The 17,795-nt window shown below is 43.5% G+C and overlaps 2 protein-coding genes across 3 annotated transcripts in view; one reads left to right on the top strand and one right to left on the bottom strand.

Annotated features, from left to right (window-relative positions):
• The window catches only part of LOC6034412 (E3 ubiquitin-protein ligase highwire), a 63,255-nt gene extending 46,701 nt beyond the window's left edge, over positions 1-16,554 (top strand). The window contains 19 exon segments of the mRNA XM_038258412.1: positions 767-1,054; positions 1,089-1,363; positions 1,366-1,410; positions 1,413-1,618; positions 4,644-5,265; positions 5,324-5,415; positions 5,477-6,054; positions 6,127-6,414; positions 6,474-6,661; positions 6,720-6,869; positions 9,207-9,331; positions 9,399-10,601; positions 10,659-10,838; positions 10,900-11,792; positions 13,093-13,728; positions 13,788-13,956; positions 14,020-14,687; positions 15,714-15,813; positions 15,884-16,554. Coding sequence (XP_038114340.1) covers positions 767-1,054; positions 1,089-1,363; positions 1,366-1,410; positions 1,413-1,618; positions 4,644-5,265; positions 5,324-5,415; positions 5,477-6,054; positions 6,127-6,414; positions 6,474-6,661; positions 6,720-6,869; positions 9,207-9,331; positions 9,399-10,601; positions 10,659-10,838; positions 10,900-11,792; positions 13,093-13,728; positions 13,788-13,956; positions 14,020-14,687; positions 15,714-15,813; positions 15,884-16,267 — 7,090 coding nt within the window. The 3' untranslated portion in view covers positions 16,268-16,554.
• On the bottom strand, positions 16,381-17,579 carry LOC6034416 (rhythmically expressed gene 2 protein). 2 transcript variants are annotated; one of them, XM_001844682.2, is made up of 2 exons: positions 17,332-17,579; positions 16,381-17,274 (listed from the first exon to the last, which is right to left on the bottom strand). In XM_001844682.2, exon 2 carries the CDS (start codon positions 17,269-17,271, stop codon positions 16,492-16,494), a length of 780 nt encoding a protein of 259 aa, XP_001844734.2. In that variant the 5' UTR covers positions 17,272-17,274; positions 17,332-17,579; the 3' UTR covers positions 16,381-16,491. The 2 variants fall into 2 exon arrangements, with proteins under 2 accessions (XP_001844734.2, XP_038114328.1); XM_038258400.1 differs by having other exon boundaries at positions 16,381-17,277; positions 17,332-17,578.
• Positions 17,580-17,795: the final 216 nt, after the last annotated feature.

Below are 17,795 nucleotides of genomic sequence, written 5' to 3' on the forward strand. Positions count from 1 at the left end.
CAAATACTGAAAATTTAGTTTATTGGACCTTTTAAAAATACTCCAGATATGTTCAAGGAAGGAGGAATTTATTAGATATTTAAATTATAAAAAAATGTGTTCAAAACTTCTCGCATCTTTTTATGTTTACAGGAATTCAAGGGTATACACTAGAAAGTCAAAAAATTACATGCAGTTTGAGGTCTATAAAAGTTATTCGGTGTAGAAATAGTTTTTCGACACAATAAAATTCAACTTTTGATCAAATTTTAAAACAATAAATAAATTAACAGCTCAATCTCCCGATACTCAGGGGTCCAAGAGATCAATTCGAGTCAGTGAACTCTACACAGAAAAAAATAATGTAAATTTGGAAGCTGTAATTTTCGAAGGTTGAATATTACCTCTTTTATGATGTAATTTTACCTCAATTTAGACTGAAAAAGTGACATTACCCCAGAAAAGTGGTAAAATTACACATTTCCAGAGGTAAAATTACACCTTTTTTCTGACATAAAAGATGTACCCCTTCCCAGATGTAATATTACCATGATTTTTCTCTGTGTAGTTTTTAAGGTTTCAGCAATATGCAGCCAGCATGCTTCGAATAATCATTTGCATCTGTGCCGATACTCAATTTGAATGAGAGAACTTAAAAGTTATCATAACAAATTAGTGATTTCTCGAGTTAAGAGCTCTCGATTTCACCAAATAATCCACAAAATCTCGGTTCTTACCCTTTAGTAACAATATTCTCTTTCTCTATCTTAATCTAATTTCGCCGCAGTGAGCAAAGCTACGAGAAGCAGTTCCTCAAGGATTTTATTTACGTCGCGGCGGGTTCCCCCGGGGCTCGGCTGGCTGCCTGGCTTCAACCCGAATCTCGGCTGGACCCGAACAAGTGCGAGATCAAAATGTCGCAAGAACCGCTGCGTTGCGGTTGGCCTTCGCATTTCATAATCGAAACACGCGACCAGTACGGCGACGAGATCTTCGTCCCGGGAATTAAGGTAAGTGGCGTTGGACCGTTGAATGTGGGGGTGTCTCAGTTTGGTCAATCTCGGCTTTTTTTTTTGTTCTCCAGATCGAAGTGAAAGCCTCCTCGGCAGCAACCTTATCTCGGAGGGCAATCGGAAGATGCACATGAAGTCCCGCAACGACTCGCTGTATCTGGGCGGGGCCGCACTGCCTCCGAAAATCGGCTACGAGTGCACCTTTAAGGAGAAGGAAAAGAGCTGCCTAAAGGCAATTACCGCAATGAAACCGTATCAGCCGTACTCGTTCGAAGAGTTGCGTTACTGTAACACGATCCAAAGCAAAACCACCGAGATCCTGACCGCAAACGATCTGGGCAACAACACGTACGGGGTGTTCTGGACGCCGAGCATTCCGGGAACTACAGTCTGACCATCACGATCGATGGGGTTTGCGTGGAGAAATCTATCGCGTCGACGTGATTGATGCCGGACTGCCGCCGTTGTCGCAGGAAACCACACTGAAGAAGGTGCAGCCGCCGACCAAGCTGAGGAAGTTTATCGCGAAAAATTCGGCCGGATTGCGCGTCCGGTTGCACCCCACGCTGCAGTCGGACCAGATTGGGATAGTGAAGCTGAACGGTATCGTCTCCTACATCGACGAGGTGGTTTTTCTTGATTATACCTGTTTTGTGATGTTTTGCTTCATCTAATGTGTTGAGGGTATTTTGCAAATGAGATGAGAACATCCTAGTGATTGCTTCATTTTTTTTTAATTTGACAGTATTTAAAACTTACCGTCAAACTTAAGTCATTTTGAACTGCTAGTGTATTCATAACCTCTTTTTTATTTTATATATTTTTGGTTCGAGCGGAAATTTGCAATAGAGACCACAAAAAACCTGAGGGTCTTTAATGTGGATGATCTGTTTGTTGTTTCATGATATATTACTTTTTGATAAACATCCATATGAGAAAACTCATCAATTGTCCAAAAATATCAACATTAAGAACTTTAATCTCAGCGAAACAATGCAATTTAATTAGTTTATTTCTCATAAATTTAAACACCTTCCATTATTACGTTTAATTTCTACATTCTAGAACTGAAGCAAAAATAGATTTACGTATAATTGTTCCATGCCATTTTTTGCCGATTTTGGCTGTTGGTCACCATATAGTCTAGTTCGGTGAATATTTTCAGAAATTTTTCTAGAAAAGTATACAATGTTCTGAAAACTGTAAAAATAACACCAAGTTTGTCCCATCATTAAAGTACTACGCATAATTATCCAAGCCAGTTTTTCTTCAACCCTTGCAGGTCTGAATTTAAAAAAATATATTTTAGTTAATGATGGGAAAATGATCCTTATGACCACACGAAAACTATAGTCTTGTTTTGAAAATTTTGACATTTAGGTCATTTATTAACCATCTGGCCTGGAGGGTTAACATACATACATCATATCAAAAAATGGTTAAACAAACATTTAAAAAATTTGACGGGCTTTCTGGGGAAAAATACACTGAAAGAAAAATATACGCTGCTTCCATGAGATTTTATGATTTTTATGTTTCAAAGTCAATTTTTTTTTCGTTCAAAATTTTTGTGGAAATAGCCTAAGATGCAGCAAAAAGTCTCATGTTTTTAAGTGGTCAGAGCTTAAAAATTTTGGAAAATCGAACACGGGAATCTTGAATCTTGAAAATAAAACAGGGATTATTGCCAATTTTTGGCGATTTCTTTATGTAAGACATGATTTTACAGACACTTCAATATGTTTTTACCGGAAAGCTCGTCCAATTTCCTATAAGTTTGCATTTGGCAGCAGAATATCTCATGAAAGTGGCGTGCTTTTTTCTCTCAGTGTATTTTTTTTCAGAAGGCCCGTAAAATTTCTTCCAAGTTTGTCCTTTAAAAATATAGCAACTGGGTTTTTTTTCTTAACTTATTTTTATTAGGTCCTTTTAGGTGCTGTGACCAGGTTGGGACCGAGGATCAGTAAAACAATATATAATAACAAAAAAAAAACAAAAACAACTCCTTAAATTCCATACTTGGAGATCATGTAACTGACGAGCGTCACTTGGTCCAAGCGGGTCTTGCAGGTCTTGAACCTGCCGATGTACTCGAAGAAAATCCCCCACAGCTCAGTCGAACTGTAGATTACATTCCCAGCTTCCTTCTTCGTGGCTCCACCGTCTCGGGAGCCACCTTGCTTGGCTACTTCCTGCGGGTCGAGGGCGATCCTTCGATTTTCCGTCCGGAACTACGCCCGGCAGCGGAGGGGTCCGTAGCTTCGTGGGCTCCAGAGCAGTTGGCACACCGCTTTGGCTGGGCTTCCTGGACTTTGCACTCGTTCGTCTTGCGGTTGTTGCACCTCCCCTTGAGGTGACAGTTTCTGGTTCCATGACCCAGCTGCAAGCAGTTCCTGCACTGGGTCACGTTCGGTCGCTTGTTCCGGTAGGCCTCCCACCGGATGTGAAATCTCCTCAAGCGCTCGATCCCACTCAGCTGCTTCAGGTTGGTGTACCCCTTGGGGAACGTAACAATATACGGAGTTTCCTCTGAGGAGGCGAACTCTCCCTTTCTCTTGATGGCGTGCACCTCCACAGCATCCAGGTTTTGTGATTCCTTGAGGTTCTTCTTGACGAATTCAGATGAAGCCAGTGGAAGTCCTCTGACGACGACGTGGAGTTGCCGCCCGCTTCGTTTCTTGTGGGTGTAGAACTCCACTTTGTTCGCAATCAATTGGGCCCGCGCGGTCTCAAAACGCTCCTTGGAGGAACACAGCAATTTGATCCCAAACGTAGTTAGCTTGTAACTTGGCTTGGTTGTGCACAGCGACATTACACTCCTCAGCTTGGCGTAGCTCGAATTCTTTACCACCAGAGGTGGTGGTTTCTTGGCCACACGTTTTGGGCAGCTTCGATTCTTGGTTGAATGGTCGCCACCACAATTGAAGCATTTGGCTTCGATGTTCTCGTTGATTGTTTCGCAATCGCCATTTTTGCAAAAATGGCTTATATCTCGAAAGTATTGAAAACTTTCATGATTTGTTTTCTTCTACAACTTTGCCGAATGCACAAAAGCTCAAAAAATGTCACTCAATATAGTTAGATTTCGGTTAATCGTCTCCCTGTTTTTCAATAACATCAAAAGATAATAAGAGCTATCTACAATAACTCTTCCGAAGACACAACTTTGCTAGGATGTCAAATAATGGCGTAAACAATTTATTTCACCTGATTTTGCCATCCCGAACACTGTGCGTAATGCGACAGGTATACGTAGAATGACAGAAAAGGGTGGAACAATTTCAATCCCGGGTTTTCTCAGTTACATGTTTCGACTGAGACAATTTTGAGTAGAATGGCAGTTCAGCACTCAGCACTGATTTTGGCATAATGTAACAGGTTTTTAATATTAGTATGCAAAATAATTTGCAAATTATTTTTTGCGATGTGCAAGTTTTTGTTGGTGAGATCATCGATGATATTCTCTAACACAGTTTTTGATTATAATTACTTAGGCAAACATGTTGGCTTGGCTCCTAATCCATGCGTACAAATTTTAAATCCATCTTGATAATTAATTTGCAAATTTACTCAGCAAACCCAGAAGACGAAACAAACACAGATTCTTCATTAGCAAGGTTTGCTCAACCTGGTCCAACCAACATTTTACAGATGGAAAACGACGATGGTTTGTGGGTGCGGCTATCGACGGAATCAATCCGTGAGCATTGCACCTCCAGCTGGTTCCCAACGGAAGCGTGGTGTCTGCAGTACAACCAGCACCTGGGCAAGACACTCCTACATCCGATCCTGGAGTCCAGCTCAACCAAAGCTTTGATGGAACAGGTAGATCAAAGCAGTCCCACAACTTCTGATGCAAATGAAGAAAATGAGAATACCATTGATTATTTTGATTTTATGAAGACGGATCGTCCCACCGACGAGGCGTCATCCGCAAACGATGGCGAGGAACTGGTCGCCGCCGCTAAGCTACTCCAGATCACAGAGCAACCTCCAACAACAGATGAAAGTCCAGCCAATGCGGCGGCGGCTGCGGCCGCGGCGGCAAACATTAACATTGCCAACTTGAACCAAAGCAATATTGGAGCCGCAATCGCGGGCGTTGTTGGCGGCGGGGCCAAAAAGATGCAAGCCCTCCAGAAGTGGCTCAAGGGGGACAGCTTCGAAGAGAATGAATCTCCCCGGAAGCGCAAAAGTGAGGGCCACGATCCGAGAAGTCTGGGAAATCGATCCTTTGACCGCAGCCGAAGCGTTAGCCCGGAGATCTTTTCACGTAACATATATTTAATACAAATCGCTGAAATATTTGCTAACATTCTTCAATATTTTAGTGAGGAGGTGTGACTCGTCCAGTAGTAACAAATCCGATACCTCAAAGAATTTGCAGTACAAAAGTGTATCGAAATCGGATGGCAGTATGGATGTAAATATTGTAACATTAGTAAACACACAATTTTTCTTAATTTACGTCATTTCCTCCCCAGGACCGCAAATCTCCAGAAAATCTCGCCGCTCCTGATGGAAACTTCTCCGCCAGCATTCCGCCGTTCAACAGCAAATCGCTGAAAATCGAGTCCAAAGAACTGCCCAAACGTGCCCTTTCGCCATCGATCGCCGAAACTCTACGCGCCGTATTTTCCGCCTTTCTCTGGCACGAGGGACTCGTCCACGACGCCATGGCTTGCGCGTCCTTCCTCAAGTTTCATCCCAGCATTTCGAAAAAGGAGAGCGAGAATATGCCCGTTGGAAATCCACACGAGCATCTCCTGACTAGGGAGCAGAAGGTGTTACAGCGTCACTCAGTTGAGATTTCGAATGCCGGGACTTATTTGAACATTCGTCCTTCGACGCTGGAAACGCTGGCCAAGATTGGAAACTGTTGCGTGCACAACAGAAAGTTGCGCAATCGAAATGCGGACATTTTCTCTTCTAAAGATGGCGAATATCCACAACCAAGTGCGCTGCCTCCCGCGTTACGGTGCCTCGTGTACGTCTGGGATCAGCTTTGCTGCAATTTCATACACTTGGTGGAGACCAACTCCAATGATAAGGAAAATGATTTGTAAGTATAGGATTCGCGTTATCTCACCCTCTAAGATCCACTAGTAATTTTACTTCGATTCGTCCTTTGCAGTAGCTCGCTCAAGTCGAACAAATCGACTGAGGAAAAGTCGGCCAACAACCCGAAAGCCGCAAACCAGAAAAAGGTCGAGGACGGCTGTTGGTGCGAGTTGTGTGACGTTTTCCTGCCAATTCCGGTTACGTATCACATGCGGATCGTTCATCCAGGCTGTGGCAAGTACGCCAAAGGAAAGGGTTACAACTCGATTGGCGTGTACTGCGAGGGATGGGCCGGTAACTGTGGCGATGGTGGCCAGGGCGTGTCCAGCTGGTATCTCATGTGTGAAAAATGTAGACAAAAGTTCGTTTGCTAGGGTTAATCTGCGAGACACGATTTGTAACGCATTGCCTCTATTTTAGATATGTCAACACAGCTAAAGTGTCGAACAATGTCAACTTTAACGGTGCGAATCAAACAGGTGGAAAGGGGGAAGGTGGTTCCAACATTTTGCTAGGGTTTGGAGCGGAATCCACAATTCCATCAGAGCTGTTTACCATAATGAAGGAGAATTCTTTTTTCCTGCTCGAACTGAACTCTTACAACGGAGGTAGGTGGAACTTGATCACAACTGTGTTACAGAAAACCCCATTACCATTATGTTGTAGGGCTTATCAACAAATCCGCAAACGGCACTTCAGATGCAGCTGCAGTTCATGAACAATCAACCAGCAGCAGATATAAGAACGTTGATTTGAATGATTCGTACGATTCGAGCTATTACTTTGATGATAAAAACATTCACTGGAGTGGTGGTGGTAAGTTATCAGAATTGCTTGAAATTTTGTCCGGAACGAATGCTATTACAGGCACACATTTGAAAACTAACCAAAGGTGGATGCATCCGGGTATGGACATAATCAGCGCATAAATCCTGTTTCAGGTAACAACTTTGCCGAAGAGTGCGAAGAAGTTCGTCCATTCTGATGAATTTTGGTTTTGGTTTGGAATTAAGCCGTTTCTGAGGTAGTACTGCCAGAATAACTTGAAAAGAAATCTCATTTTCTAGGGACGACGTAATAAATAATAACAACTCCTCACCCTCTTCGGTAAAGTTTTTCCCTGAAACACGATTTGTGCACTCAATAATGGCAAAAACAAAAACGCACCAATTTTACAGAATGAATAGTTTAAACCCCTCTATAGCAGCGATTCTCAACGGGGGTACCGAGCCTACTTGATTTACATGGTAGGGGGTACCAGCCTAGAAGAAGGTTGAGAATCGCTGCTCTATAGTCTGTAGTCTTAGTGTAGAATATTTTATATTTCTATCGAGGATTATTTTTTGACATTCATCCAATGAGTGCCTGTAATTTGTAAGAATAGAGTCTAGACAAAGCTTTTAAAAGCAGATAATGTCGGTTAAGTCTTTGCATCGATTGATAAACCGAAGGTGGCTCCGTGAACCAGGACACCTTTTCCGCATGAAGTGGTGTGTTTAGGGATGATGAGGCAGCGGGTTCGCCGGGTTCGCTGCTGTTGACCGCGTTGCAGATGTTGTTGGATGTATAGTATGGTAGGTTGTCATAATAGGCTTGTCTCATGAAACATTAGATCCTTAGTCGAAGGTTCGATGGGAAGTCAATAGACTTTTATACTGCCGTTCTACGCATAATTATCCCATGTTCAAAAAAAGGCAACTGAGAAAAACGCGATTAAAATTTTTCGATCGATTTCTTTGTTTCTACGCATAATTGTCCCGTAGGTTCCTATTCGCCCTATGTGTTCCTAATCACCCCGGTTAACATTTGATCACCCTTATTTGCACCTTCTTGCAGGTTACCAGGTAAACAAGATAAAATGCTTTGTAAAACTCATGATTTCATGATAGAAAATACTTGGTGGGACAATAGAGTTATTTACGTGCGCATGTATTGCGTGTACGTACACGAAAAAAAGTGAGGTTAAATTTTGTCCAGCCAGCAAAATCAAATGGTGCGCTAGTGTGCGTACGCGAAACGTCATAAAGCTCTATTATGCGTAGAAGTTCAACGATGGGACAAACAGACTTGGTGTTGTTTTCAATGATTTTCTTAACAAATTACTAGATTTTATGTGTTTTTCTGAAAGTATACGTAAAACTAAACTTAAAAATGATAAAAGGTCAGAATCGTCCAAAAATGACGTGGGACAATTATGCGTAGAACGGCAGTATAGCCCTATGTAAATTTTTATGTACAACGGTTAAACACAAAATTAAAAACCATCTCTGATCACTTTTTTTTTCATTTAAATGCAAAAATAATGAATTGAAAAGACAACATATTTTCGATGGATCAACTATGGCCCCCTTGGGACGATCTGTCAAGTAGGACATTATCTGTCAAGATGGACCGCGAAGGTAGTTTTTCAATATTGTTTTAAAAATCCATTTTAAATCCTTTGGGTCATTGTACTCAGAAAAATAAGCTTTAGCGTAATATCACAAATTTAAGCTTCATTTTAGGACCCAATTCCAAGGATAAAGTTGCGGACAGCAGCGGTGGTAACTCGTCGGCGATGGTTGTGTACAAATCGTACGGCGGATTTGAAGCAGTCTGTTTATCTAACTATTTTAAGTTGTCTTGATCCTTGTTCTGAGTGCCTGTCACAACCCAGTGAGAAATGTAGGGCCGATGCAAGTGTGAAGACGATTAGATATATGCATTAGTACAGGTGGGCCTAGGAGGTTTTATTGGATTTTTTTTTTACATTTTTCGAGTCAAAGCTTTTCCACAGCGACTAATGCAAAAAGGATTTTCTGGAAAAAATGCAATAACTTAAGCCCACTTAAGACAAACCATTTGTGTTACCAAACGAGCTGATACTTGTCATAAGTGTCTTAATAAGCATCTCCTGCACAACATCCGTTTTAATCTGAGTTCTTTTACGCTACTACGCCTTTACCGTCATCTTGGGCAAATCGGGACAAATAGGGCGTTGGAAGAAATTTAGATAAACTTAATTAGTGCATCGATTTCCTAATTTATAGCGTTTGAATGCTTTAAAAGCTACTGTCCCTATTCAGAATGTTGTCCTGATTTGCCCCAGTTGACAATATCTATATACTAACAACTAAACTAACTCTAACACCTTTGGTATAACTAATTTTCCAGAACTAATGTGGCCACCACCAGAACTGCTCGCTAGCATGGAAACCCTCGGGGCAAAAACTAACAACGATCTAACCTGCGACTTGCTTGGGATGAATCTTGGTGATATGCATGCTTACGATTTTAAGGTTAATGTTCTTTGCTGCTAGGAAAGTTGAATTGCTTTCTAACACAATTTTCTAACGAACTTTTCAGGTAATCGAAGACCTCTCGATGGAGGCGGCTGATTCGTACATGAAAAACATCCAAACGTCGCCGGCAATTCCTTCCACGAGTAAGTTTCATCGGAGCTTCTCAATGGGCCAGGGTTGGAACACACCACAGAATAAGCTCGCCACAGAGTACAATCCGGTGGGAAAGGGCGAAATTGGTGGCAAGGGCGATGGTCCCTGCAATGTGGTTATGAGGCGTAAAAAGCAGTGCACGTGTACGAGTGGGGACTCGAATCTTCTAAACTATCCTTCGGTTAATTTGCAAAAACTTGTTCCGGAGCACTTGTTGAATAACAGTTTGGTTAAAGAAAACATTCCCAACAGTAGAAGTAAAAACAAAGTGAACAACAAGATCAATGATAAGAACAATCTTCAGACAAATCCCCGCGCGACACTGCTTGCGAGTGGAAAGAGACCGGAGGAAATAAATTTCTCGGAGTTCCTCGAGATGTACCACAGCAACGCTCGAGAGAGCAGCGAGAAGCTGAAGAACGTTGATGAAAAGTCGGACGGTTCTGGATCGGGTAGTTCGGGCAACTCAGCTTATAAGCTTGATGTTCAGGCGGGAGCTCTGTCACTGCTCAATCGTCCGTCGATGATTTTTATGCTGGAGAAGCATGACCTGAAAAAGCTTCGCCATTTGATGACCCGGAATCTGCGGAAAACAATTTGCAACATTTACAGCTTGCAAGCCCTAAATTGGCTGCTTCGATCCGTGACGCAACCGATCGGACTGCACGACATCATGTGGTGGTTCATTTCATCGCTTTCGTACTCGACACACGACTGCGAGGATGAACCCAAGCTGGACGAGGGAGTGCTTGGTCTGGAACATCCGGGCTCGAACCAGTTCAACGGACCACTCTCGCAAACGCTCTCCCAAAGTTTGCACTCGCTGCTGCACACCATTGCGGATCTAACGCTGCTCCTGCCGTCGGGATCGTCCTTGCAGAAGACTGCCGTCCAGTGTTTCGGGTTGAAGTTCAAACAATCCGACCACCAGTTCTTGCACCGGTCGCACGTTTTCGGGAACATTTCGAAAATTTTGTCGAAATCTGAGGAGCAGAACGATGAAAATCTGCTTCCGTCAGTGGCCATGTTCAATTCCTACTCGAATGCCGTCGATGTGTTTACGGAGGAATGCATCCGGATCAGCATGCTCAGCGATATTACGGAGATTTTCGATGTGAGTTTGATTAACATTGATCGCTAAAGGAAGACATACTAACTTCTTAATTTCCAGCTTGTAGTTTCATCGCGACCTGCGTTGGCAAATTCGTTGATAGACAACTCGACGGAGACATTCTGGGAAAGTGACGAGGAGGATCGGAACAAACCTAAGATCATCGAACTGACTATGAATCGAACCAATTACCACTGCAAGGTTATCTGTATTCACATCGACAACAGTCGGGATATTGGGGTGCGTATTATCTACTATACCTACTCTTGAAAATGTTGTAATTCAACAAATCTTCTCACAGAACAAAGTGTCCAGCATCCTTCTGTACGGAGGCAGCTCGTTTGGCGAAACATCACTCCTGAAGACCATTGACGTCGATCCACTTGTGTGCAGCTGGATTTCGGCAACAATCTCCGACGACGAGTGCACCCATTACCGTATGGAATTCCGTGGCCCGGAAGCGACCCTCCGCGTTCGTCAGATCAAACTGCTTGGCTACACGGCCGAAGACAAAGCTTCCCAGTTCAAGCATAACCTTAAACACACTAGCGCCAATTACATCCAGCAGAAAAACTGCGAAGCAGAAACGCTGCGTGTTTTCCGTCTACTAACGGGACAGGTGTTCGGGAAGCTAATTCTCGAGAGTGGTAAAAATTTCGGTGCAAACACCCCGACTTCGTCCAAGATCACCGAATCAACCGTCATTTCTTCCTCAACGGAGTCGCTCGATTTACGCGAGCACATGGTCGGCATTTTGTTTAGCCGTAGCAAGCTGAGTCACCTCCAGAAGCAGATCATCGTCCACATTGTGCACGCCATCCAGAAGGAAGCGCTGCGCTCGCGGGAAGAGTGGGAGCACAACGTCATGTTCAGCGCAGACAATGAAACCGACTTTGAGGAGAATCTCAAGCTGAACGACACGTACTGCTTTGAAATGCTCAGCATGGTGCTGGCGCTGTCCGGAAGTGCCGTTGGTCGATCGTATTTGTCACACCAGCACGGTCTGCTGAAGGATTTGTTCTCGCTGTTGCACACAGGGAGTGATCGCGTCCAGAGGCAGGTCACGGCGCTGATCCGGCGCATTTTACCGGAAATTTCACCAGAGACGCTGTGCGAGCTGCTTGGAGTGGAGAAGGTTCCGGAGATTGACTTTAATCTGCTCAGTCAGAACAATGAGATGTTTAATATGAACAAGTAAGTTAAAACCCAAATTTATTCATATTTGTTTTAGTTCGTCTCACATGACTTCAAATTAGTCTTTCTCTCACTTCTGAAAGTTTCATCAAGGTTGACCCCGAAATTCGATTTCAATCCAGAGATATTCAAAGAAAACCGAAAAAACTCTGTGCATTGTTGTCACTCTTCATATGAAAGAAGTTTCAAATATGTCGTGCTTTCTTGACACACCCTGAAAATTGCAGTAATTGAGGAAAAGAGATTTCAGGTCAGAACGTGTTTGACACAAGTACAAACCCGACTACCGTAAACATTTGTGATCATAACTCGAGACTCCGGCAACCAAATTCAACCAAACTCCGGGACAATGCACAGAATAGTCTACCAAACGAAACGTGATTTTTATTGTTTACATTACGTGCTGTATTGTTTGTTTATTCAAGGTCAAACATTAACATGCGTTTTTTCTCAGAACGTCAAAAAGCAACGTGCGACAAGATAGTACGACAACGTCGATATGGCAAAAGTAAGAAAATTTGCCATATGCCAAACGTTCAAACTTGTACCGCGCTTTTCTGGAAACACTCACTACATTTACGGAGGTGTGTGCACTTCTGATCCAATCTCCCGGATATTATGGGAAAGTATAGTCTGTATCAAACTTGGTGTTTATGCTGATACAGCTTATCTCATTATTCCTGGTTTTAGGTGGTGTTAGCCCTCCTAATAAACCTATTTCAGAATGACAGAGATTCTCGCGATTCAATAGAGTAATCTACGTGCGTATGTATTGCGTGTATGTACACGAAAATAAAGTGAGGTTAAATTTTGTCAGGCAGCAAAATGAAATGGTGCGCTAGTGTGTGTACGAGAAACGTCATAAAGCTCTATTCCGAGGTCGTTGGTCGTAGATATGTGAACGTCATGCGTTCCCGACCATCATTTCGAAGGTACGAGGTTTTTTAATTCGAATACGTTCGAATTAGTGAGCATTCGAGTTAGCGCACATTCGAATAAACGAATCCGCTTAAAAAACTATCTGCATTTGAGACAAACTACAACCATTAAGCCACGGAGCCGGTAGCACTCAATTCATGTACGGGTTTCAGGATATCTCGGGACTGGATAAACCAAATCGGTTAAAATGTTCAATACGGTCACTTCAATTCCAAATTTAAGGATCTAGATGGTGTCTTCAGAGCCCAAATAAGATTTTCCTCAAATGCCATGAAAATTATTTGGCGTGATTATAGCTTTAAAGACCTCATAATTTGTATTAAATATAAAAATAATGACTCTAACGCGCTTTACCTTACAGATGTGGTATTTTGGACATTTTCCTAGCCGTAATTGCGAAAGCCCTTCAGGTGCAGATCAAGGTGAAGAACAACTCGAACAAAAATCCACCAACCATGAAGCTGTGGCGATACATGAACATTTGCAAAATTGACGACTATGAAAAGTCCACACTAAACAAGCTTTCGATGACTAATTCCCAATTCAGCAACGCTGAATCGGACCGCCCGGGTGGTGCTACTGGCCAAAGGGACAACAGCCCGGCGGCGGAGCAGTACGACTTTGAGGGCTCGTCGTCGGAATTCCTAGATGACAAAACCAACGACGACAATTCGGTTGACTTTGACGGCGTTGGTGCGGTGTGCTCTTCAAAGCCGGGCATTCGGATCGAGACGGTCGGGGTGAAGCCGCGGTGGTTTTTGAACGGAACAATTTCGTCCAAACAGGCGGATAATATTATGACTTTGATTCGCGACATGGCGCATGGTAAACTGTCGGAAAAGTGGTCACTCATCACGAAGGCTGCAATCGCGGAGTGTATTCTGAACATAACGAGGCTTTCGGACGTTTATCGGGTGCCGGAGACGTGCATGACGACTCCGACACTGTGGCTTGCGCTGGCCAGTTTGTGCGTCCTGGATCGTGACCACGTGGAAAAGTTAGTAACTTGTGGTGAGATGATTTGTAGCTTGGCTAATGTTTTTTCGTTATTCGCAGATTATCGTCCAGCCAGTGGTCAAAACAGTCCGAGTCTCGGCCGCTTTGCTCAAATCACGACGATGATGTTACGTACGCCATGATCATCTGCAGCTTGTGCGGTTCGCTGTGCTCCGATTGTGACCGGTTTCTGCACTTGAACCGAAAGACCCGAAATCATTATCGCACGGTAAGATCTTCTCCCGGTTGCATCTTCTCTTTTCCCTTCTCTATTCCACGACTCTACTTTTAGGTTTGCAAAGAGGAAGAGGAGGCCATTCGGGTCGAGCTGCACGAAAGCTGTGGCCGGGCCAAGCTGTTTTGGCTGTTGGCGCTTGTCGACTCGAAAACGCTCAAGGGAATGCTCGAATTTCGCAATGGAAACAACACGCTGGTTTGTGATCCGCCAAACGCCGCGATTGGCGTGTGCCGGTTTTGCGGAGTGACTGGCAGCACCGGTCTGTTGGCAGTGGGAAATGTTTGCGTGGACCAGCAGTGCCAGGAGTACGCGGCAAGTGCTTGTGCGAAAATCCATCCGTGTGGCCATCTGTGCGGTGGAATCGTCAACGAGGAAAAGTGTCTGCCATGTTTGCAGCAAAAGTGTCTCACGTCCGAGGGTAAAGCCAGCAGTGGCAGCGGAGCGGAGCAACCGAAGTTAACGCAGGACGCGGACGACATGTGTATGATTTGCTTCACTGAGGCCCTCTCGTCGGCTCCGTCCGTTCAGCTGGACTGTGGCCACGTGTTTCACTTCCACTGCAGTAAGGCGGTTCTGACCAGGCGGTGGAACGGGCCGCGCATTAGCTTCGGGTTTTCGCAGTGTCCCATCTGCAAGATGGACATTCAGCATTCGGCGCTGGCGGAAATATTGGATCCGATCGTTGCGTTGAAAGCGGATGTCAAGCGAAAGGCGTTGATGAGGTAACTGCAACTGTATTCGAATGATCAAACTAATATTCGCTAATTGGAACGACAGATTCGCGATCAAAAGCTCAAAAATTCCGACAGATGGCGCAAAGCATCGAAGAATGACGATTCAAATTTTCGCTGTTCGGTTACATAGGAATGCAAACTTAAAATTGAATTTACAGCTCATAGAACAACTTTTGAGAAAAATCAAGTAGTACGATTGTTAACTCTTTGCCCTCTATAAATTAACGCAATAAAAAAATTGAAAAAATAATTTTGAAAAATAATATTGTTTAAAATGATAGAGCATCAAAAGTTAACAAAGTATCAGCTCGAATTTTTGCTCAAAAGTTTTTTCAAAATTTAACAAACAGAATTCGCATACATAACCTCAAAGGGCGGAAATTTCAATCGTTTTGCAGTGTTCGCATTCGAAGTAGCTCTTGAATCTCTGTTCAATTTAATCATTTTATAACTGTAAAAATTTCTAAAATTGTAAAATTGTGCTATGGGTTCGATTCCCGCCTTATTCTCCTGGCCTTTTGTCGGATGGGGAAGTAAAACGTCGGTCCATTTGCGTATAACAGGTTTTGGGTGACTCTCCACACATTATCTTCGGACGACTAGCAGAAACTTGCAACAGAGACCACAAAAGACCCGGGGGTCGTTAATGTGGATTGCTTTGCTTTTTGGGTAAAATATTAGGTCATTAAAACATTAAACATTTCGATTATCAATATTTAATTTTTTTCAATAAATATTTTGTCACCGCTATTTTGGTCGCCATCTTGGATTTAAAAACTTTCAATCACTTTAGCGTAGTTTAAAGGTTATATTTAAGCTCGACAATGAAAAATTAGGCAGCGAAAAACATGTTTTTCGTGATTCGGATAATCGAGTCTGGACTGTACTTTAGATCAATGTTTCGAGATATATATATATTTGCATTCAAAATTATTTAAAGCAAAGAATGGACAAAGTTTCTTTAGAAAAAAAAGACACAGAAAAAAAATATATTAACGATTTTTTTTAATTCAGGCTCGAGTACGAAGGCCTGGCCAAGAATCTCGATAGCAAGGATCTGTCCACTTACGCTATGGAACGCTACGCTTATTACGTTTGCAGCCAATGTGAAAAGGTAAGATTCTTTCTTTGCTTCGTGATTGGTATTTTTTTTAACATGTAACAACTCTTTCCTCCCTTTCTAGGCTTATTACGGTGGCGAGGCTCGGTGCGACGCCGAGCTGGGCGAGAACTACAACCCCCAGGAGCTGGTATGTGGCGGATGCAGCGATGTGGTCAAGGCCAAGATGTGTCCCAAGCACGGGACCGACTTTCTCGAGTACAAGTGCCGCTACTGCTGCTCAGTGGCGGTCTTTTTCTGCTTCGGCACGACACATTTTTGTGACACGTGCCACGACGATTTCCAGCGGCTGACTAACATTCCGAAGAACAAACTGCCCAAGTGCCCGGCGGGTCCCAAGGCAAAGCAGCTGATTGGGGAGGAGTGTCCGCTGCACGTTATTCACCCGTCCACCGGGGAGGAGTTTGCCCTGGGCTGCGGGATTTGTCGCAATGCTCACACATTTTAGGGTTTTGTATCGCAAGTGCATTAAGTAAATCATGAAGGAAGGAAGATTTAGCTTTAGTTAGTAATTCAAAACGGCAAGACTTTCTCTATATGATTGTACTTATGATCTCATGTTAACCGTGTATTGTTGTTTGATATTTATTTAGCAAATTACTAACTTATATGTACACATTTTGATAACATTATATTTATCATAAAAATACAACTATCCAAAACAAAGAATAATCACCAATCAATCTCTATCGTCTCTAGCACGTGAATAAATTCTCGAAAATTTTTAAACACGTGCTTTGGGTTGATGTCTTTTTGTAGAGAAACTCCCTGTTCATCGACGTTGACTAGAACGCTCGACCAGCCGGCCTGTTTGGCACCCAAATAGTCCAACTTTGGAGTATTTCCTATGTGCAACGCCTCGCCGGACAAAACATTCGCCCGGCACATGCTCAACGCGAGGTCAAATATCTGTCTGCTTGGCTTCTGGACACCGGCTTCGTAGCTCGTAACGATAAAGTCCACCGTGGGCAGCGCCATGCTCTCGATTATCACCGATAGTCGCGGGTCAAAGTTGGATATGATCCCGACCTCTTTCGAATGGGCACGAAACAGCCGAATAATGTCGTCGGCCTGATCAATCTTCGCCCAGCAATCGCTCGTTTGGTAGTCTTCGACCAACTGTTCCGCGATCGCTTGCAGTTTCGTACGATCAAGGTGCGAGTGAGATTCATGAAATATGTCCACCACCAGCGTTTGCCACCACCACCGCCAGTCACGATTTCCTGACGAGGAGCACTTACCAAAGTTGGGGTGGTCACGTGCCATCCGCTGAAAGTTGGACCGGAAACAGCGAGCCAGAGCGCGCTCGTCTACGTCGGCGCATCCATGCCGGCGAGCCACCAACGCGTACTGAACCTCCGGTGGTCGCGAGAATTTTAACAGGGTATCAGTTACATCGAACGTGACCACCTTGAAGCGGGCCAGATTTTTGGCCACCAGTCGGGAGTTCATCTTATGCTGGAATAAAGCACTTGTTATCCAAATTGTTTGCACCCTATCGAACATTCTTACGCAAACTGTCGTAGAATATCAGTATCCAAGGATTTCAATCCACTTTCATCTTTACAGCCTAATTTCTACCTGAATAAACAGTTAAAATTGATATCCCTTTTCACAAAGAATCTCTTAACTCGCTTTGTTTTCGTAATCAGTTGTACCGCTCGCTCTGTCTCCGTCCTTTATCACAGTTCGTTGAGTTATTCATTATGTTTATTTTCGCGGGTTCGAGACAAAACAAGTGAAATAAAAACATCAACAACCATGTCTACGCGATTCACCCCTCGAACACGGACATCACAAGTTGTGAGCATCACCAGTACTAGCCTATCTTTCGTTCAAGTGGGCAGTTAAACGAGAATTGTTACTCTAGAAAATATGCTTGCGAAGGTAACACACGCCGTTAAAATGCATCAGATTGCAGTCATCATATCGGACTTCAGCTAAGAGTTACGGCACCCGATCGCAATCAGTGCGTC

The sequence above is a fragment of the Culex quinquefasciatus genome, chromosome 1 (genome assembly GCF_015732765.1).
Source record: "Culex quinquefasciatus strain JHB chromosome 1, VPISU_Cqui_1.0_pri_paternal, whole genome shotgun sequence".
In the NCBI taxonomy this organism is placed as follows: domain Eukaryota; kingdom Metazoa; phylum Arthropoda; class Insecta; order Diptera; family Culicidae; genus Culex; species Culex quinquefasciatus.